Source organism: Malania oleifera, chromosome 1 (assembly GCF_029873635.1).
Source record: "Malania oleifera isolate guangnan ecotype guangnan chromosome 1, ASM2987363v1, whole genome shotgun sequence".
NCBI classification, from domain to species: domain Eukaryota; kingdom Viridiplantae; phylum Streptophyta; class Magnoliopsida; order Santalales; family Ximeniaceae; genus Malania; species Malania oleifera.
In genome coordinates, this window is record NC_080417.1 from 23,530,359 (window position 1) to 23,535,829 (window position 5,471).

A 5,471-nucleotide genomic window follows, 5' to 3' on the forward strand; every position below is an offset into this window, starting at 1 on the left:
GTATATAAGCTAGTATGTGGAAGTGAAGCTCTAAAAATTTTAGAGAAAATTTTTTAATCAAAAGCCCTAATCATGTCTTAATTTTTGCAAATGAAGGCATATATATAGAGATGCCATAAATTATAACTGTTGGGGACACCAGGGGAATTTTTAATATTGTTTTAAAAGAGGTTAAGAAAATTAACCCTGTTTTAACCCCAAATAATCTCGGTAAAAATTTTGCAACCCGAGAGGTTCTGTCGATTGAGTTGCCCAGTTTGGTCGACCAGGATGAATTTGAACTGGGAAGATGGTCGACCAATCAAAGGCGATTTTGAACCCTCCGAGGTTCGGTTGACTAGACATGAGTTTGGTTGACCGAACTTGTGTGTTTGGTCAACCAGGCAATTTTCTACTGAAGGTTCAGTCGACCAAGGTGTTGGGATCACACCACGTGTTAGTTCAGTGGACGAGAGCGTTGCAGCTCATTTTGAGGTCAGTTCACCGAATGGTCAAATTGTTGACCTTGGGGAGGTTTGGTTGACCAAAGTCCTCTGTGTATTAGAGCTCGGTCGACCAAACATGCCAACATTGGGCATTTCAGTCCTATTTCTCTTATGTAATTGTCCCTAATCACATGATACTTAATTCTAAGACAATAGGAGACTTTTTCATGCAAAACTTTGGGTCTTATGGTCAATCTAAGGCCTTTAAGCATATATCCCAAAAAATCCGGCATCAGTCGACCAAAAGATGATCCCTAAGGTCCTGTAACTTCCTATGGTCAGTCTATGGTCATCACTAAGATTTTATCCATATCATGCATGTAATGTATTATTACAGATGAAATTTAAAACATAAATGCATTTACAATAAAAAATCTTCTTCTTCTCTATTTTGCTCTTCATATACTTATGGAATATGCCAGGAGTATGTGCTCGTTTAAATTCTTTCTGCCTTCCACTTTACTTCATGTGTGTGACCTGAATGATTAACATGTTCAAGTACTTTGGCACACACATTAGTAACATGCGATTTGTCATTATCAAAATTAGGGATTGGACTCAAAAAGTCAACAATTAACATATAGTTACCCATTCTTATTAAGCAATCAATTAAGACTTATAATTGTTTCATTTTTTTACTATCAATTAATTTTAATATTATTGGATTAGTCTTCACCAATGTGATGCAATTCTCGCCATCTCGTACCCAAAACCATGCATGAATTTATATTTCACCACATCTAATAAACATGCACTTTAGTTGATTGTTTGATGTAGGCAGTTATATTATCATTAACATATACATGTCATTTGACACTACTAGTTGATTTGGGTAATATGATCTTTTTTTTTGTGAAGTAATTAAATTGGTTGGTTGTATGTGTGTGCTTTAAATAACAAAGGGACAAATCTTGACTTAATGTTGGATGCCGGCACTAAATGTTGTCAATATGTTTTCAAAAAATCGATGCTTAATTAAACGTTAGAGGTTTGAAAAATAAATATGTTTCTTATTTCTCATCCAATTTGTAATGATTAAAATAATTTTAGAAAAAGTTAATGACTAGGTTAAACCGTGTAAGCACGTCACACTTTATATAACTAATGGCATATTACTAAAATTTATTGATTTAATTTATTCTTTTTTAAAATTATTCAAAATCATTACAAAGAGAAGAATATGATTGTGTTATCTAAAATGTAAGGTGATGTAATTAATTAGACATGCCAAAGTAATCTAATTTTTTAATTAGACATATTATCTCTTAGGTTGCTGAAAGGAAAAGAAGAAAAAAGTTAAATACACGTGCATATAGATACACCAGTTTAAAAAATTATATAATTTTTGTAGGCGGACTTATGACTTGGGTGATACCAAGGTCATGGATTCGATTTCCTATTGAGACTTGAGAGTTTAACTCGATAAATTATCAGGAGTGCGTTAATTAGACAGACAACTTTTACCCCTGAGTTTGGTTCTGCATCATAGTGTCTAAAGTGGCGAGATGGTGGCTTAGAGTCTCCGGGTTATCAAAAAAAAAAAAAAGAATTATATAATTTCAAAAGATAAATGTATAAATACACACACACACACACACATATATATATATATATATATATATATATGAGTCAAACTTCCCCGCTGGTTTCTTAATTAATCGAGCTGGATCAGCGCTGGACTGCGTACATCTAAAGCCAAACTCACAATTCAACGCCCATCTCACGGTGTCTCCATTCTTGACCGTTTATATATAGTTCAAATAGAGAACTCATTAACTAATCCAGAGAGAAATCAAGCTAGGAAGGAAGATGAAGAAGAGCACTGCTCATTTCGTATTAGTGCACGGAGCATGCCATGGAGCTTGGTGCTGGTACAAGCTCACCACCCTGCTGAAATCGTCCGGCTACCGCGTCACGGCTGTGGACCTCGGCGGTTGCGGCGTCAACCCCAAACGCACCGACGAGATCGCGACGGTCTTTGACTACTCGCAGCCGCTGATGGAGTTCATGGCCTCTGTCCCCTGCGATGAGAAGGTGATCTTGGTGGGTCATAGTTACAGCGGTCTCGTGATTTCGCTGGCTATGGAGAGCTTCCCGGACAAAATCTCAGTGGCAGTGTTCATCGCCGCTTATATGCCCTCTTATAAATCTCCTCCTGCATCTTATATCCATGAAGTAAGTAAAAACATTTTCATCCCACCTCAACAATCATATATATATATATATATATATATAAACATAAATGTACATAAGTATATGTATACTTTGTTTTTTTTTTTTTTTATAATAAAACGTGAAGAAGTTAATTTTTTTACATTTTTTAAATTGATTAATGTTTTTTAACTGTTAAATGGGGTCGTAGATTTTTAAATAAATGGAAGGTTTTCTTTCCTATTTTTTGTCTCTCAATGTTTCAAAGACTAAATGGAGTCATAATGTATGAAAATTATAAGAGATTTAATTACTCAAAAATAGGCGGGTGGCAATATTTCACCCTTCGGATTTGGTGTCGCATCATAGTGTCCAATGTGACGCAATAGTGGTTGAAGTCCCCAAGTTATCAAATATATATATATATATATTAGAAAAAAGAATATATACACACACACATAAACACACACATATGAATGAAAGAATCCACCTTTTCAATGGACAACAATTTAACTAAATAAGTAATTAATGTTTAATTTTTATTGATTTTTAATAATATTAAAATATTTTTTTTTAATTTTAAATTGTATTTGATGTAGAGAACAAATACTTCATTGTCAATTTTATTGCTTTCCTTAATCCAAATGTATCTTTAACAAAACTATTTGTTATAGGAAAGACCTAATGATAATGACTCATCTCTTGTATATGATACTATACAACATTTTGAATTAAAATGTAGGATCATAGTATTTCTCTATAGTGGTTTATATTTGATCGTGTTTACATAGTAGCCAAAGGTGAAACCTTAGGGATCGTTTGGCATCACTGTTAAAAATTAGATAAATAAAAATCAAAAACTAGAAACAGAAATTAAAAACTAGAAACTCGCAACATGTTTAGTCAATTAATACAAACTAAAATTTTAATTAAAAAATGTTCATTTTCATCTTTAAGTCAAATGATATTATAAAAATATGAAAAAAATAATAAAATTACAAATAATGCACATTAAAAAAATAAAAAAAATGCTATAATAAAAATAAAATTTGGTATAATTATTTTACTTTCAAAATTTACTTCACAATAAAAATTTTATATTGATATGACAATTGAAAAAATAGTAAAAGTATTTTGCAATTAGCTTTATTATTATTTTTCAAAATTTATGTATATTTTACTTTTAATTATATTTCAATTAATGCGATCATTTAATTTTGATTTTAATTTAAAAGTGTATAAAATGAATAATTTAATTCAAAAAAACTATTTCTGAATATAAAATTTCTGACAATAGGTTGTCAAAATAATTGAAAATCATACAATCTAATTTTTAATTTTTTGGCGAACAACTGAAAGCCATAAAATCTAATTTTTATTTTTTTGACAAACAACTGAAAACCGGTAATAGAAATAGAAATTAATAGCATAAACAAACGTGTTTTTATAATCTGGGTTAACAGAAAACGGAAAACAACAAGGATATCAAATAAACCCTTAAGGTCTCATTTAGAACTTGAAAAATCCTAAAATAATTTTAATTGATGATATACTAGAGATTTTGCAAAGACTCTTTGTGTGAACATAGTCCGACCACATAATAAAGTTGTTATATTCACATCGATTTCTCTTATTTCCTTTCGACTTTCTATATTAGGGCATATTTCACGACATATCTAATTAAATATTAATTTTATTTTAATATTTTTTGTGGGTCCATTTTTTTTTTTTACTTTGGAAAATAGTACTTGAAAAGGACACCAATGGAGTCCTTGATGGACAGCCAGTTCTTCTTTGATGGGGGCATGGAAAAGCCTCCCACTTCAGTCAAGTTTGGCCCAAATTACATGACCGCCAAGGTTTACCAACACTGCCCGCCGGAGGTGAGTGAGTGCTCATAGCAAATTTTTCCCACTTAAAAGGCTATTATTAATATATATAATCATATATAGCTGACGTGTGCACACGCAGGATCTGGAGTTAGCAAAAACGTTGATAAGGCCCAACGGGTTGTTCGTAGAGGACTTGACCCGAGAGTCACTGTTAACCGAGGAAAAATTCGGGTCGGTGGATCGGGTTTTTGTGATGTGCGGAGGAGATGAAGTGATGGGGGAGGAGGTGCAGCGATGGATGATAGAGAACGGCCCAGGCCCAGTAATCACAGAGGTGAAGCTCATAGAAGGGGCTGGCCATATGGTCATGCTCTCAAAGCCCAAAGAGCTCTGCCTCTGCTTCCAACAAATTGCTGCCAAATATCACTGAATTACTATTAATTACCCCTTCAATAATTTTATTTTGAAGTTTCTGTGAAATTAGATAAAGTCTTCTAAATCTTACATTTTATTAGTTTATGTTTTTTTTTTCCCCTTAAAAATCATAAATATCATCTTTTTAGAGAAGAAAAATTTTAAATATTATTCATGATGTTGCTTTTGAATAAGTTCCGAAAATCAACCCTTTTATGAAAAAATAAAAAATTTCAAGGATATAGCTTCATGCCTATTTTATGGGTTTTCTTTCTAAAAAATTAAAAATTATTTTTAAAATAAAAACTTGACTTTTAAAAAGTGTTGATACAACTTTTAGATAGGTTCATAAAACTAATTTTCTAAAAAAAACACAGCATTTTCTCCTTTGAAAATTAGAATTCAAAAGATTTTTTCTTTAAAATTTGTGCTTTTCAAAAGTTCAATTTTTTTCTTTAAAAATCTCAAAAATGTTTTTAATTTATTAAAATATTTTATGAAACTACATTGGGTTGATCCTTCTAGTAGGGTGTGTAGGCGGTCTATATCTGTGATGACCTGGGCCCGAAAGTGGGGTCCAAAGTGCTGC

The 5,471-nt window shown here is 32.0% G+C and overlaps 1 protein-coding gene across 1 annotated transcript; it reads left to right on the forward strand.

Moving 5' to 3' along the window:
• Positions 1–1,838: 1,838 nt before the first annotated feature.
• Positions 1,839–4,967, forward strand: LOC131154480 (methylesterase 10). The gene is made up of 3 exons (XM_058107284.1): positions 1,839–2,660; positions 4,382–4,519; positions 4,608–4,967. The coding sequence occupies exons 1-3, from the start codon at positions 2,295–2,297 to the stop codon at positions 4,896–4,898; spliced, it is 795 nt and encodes a 264-aa protein (XP_057963267.1). The 5' UTR covers positions 1,839–2,294; the 3' UTR covers positions 4,899–4,967.
• The last annotated feature ends 504 nt before the right edge of the window (positions 4,968–5,471 follow it).

What these genes read in the sequence shown, in the direction of transcription:
- LOC131154480 (XM_058107284.1), top strand. Translation starts at nt 2,295, where the DNA reads ATGAAGAAGAGCACTGCTCATTTCGTATTAGTGCACGGAGCATGCCAT. An exon ending in CTGCATCTTATATCCATGAA is followed by an intron (nt 2,661 to 4,381) that starts GTAAGTAAAAAC and finishes TTTGGAAAATAG; the next exon opens with TACTTGAAAAGGACACCAAT. An exon ending in ACCAACACTGCCCGCCGGAG is followed by an intron (nt 4,520 to 4,607) that starts GTGAGTGAGTGC and finishes GTGCACACGCAG; the next exon opens with GATCTGGAGTTAGCAAAAAC.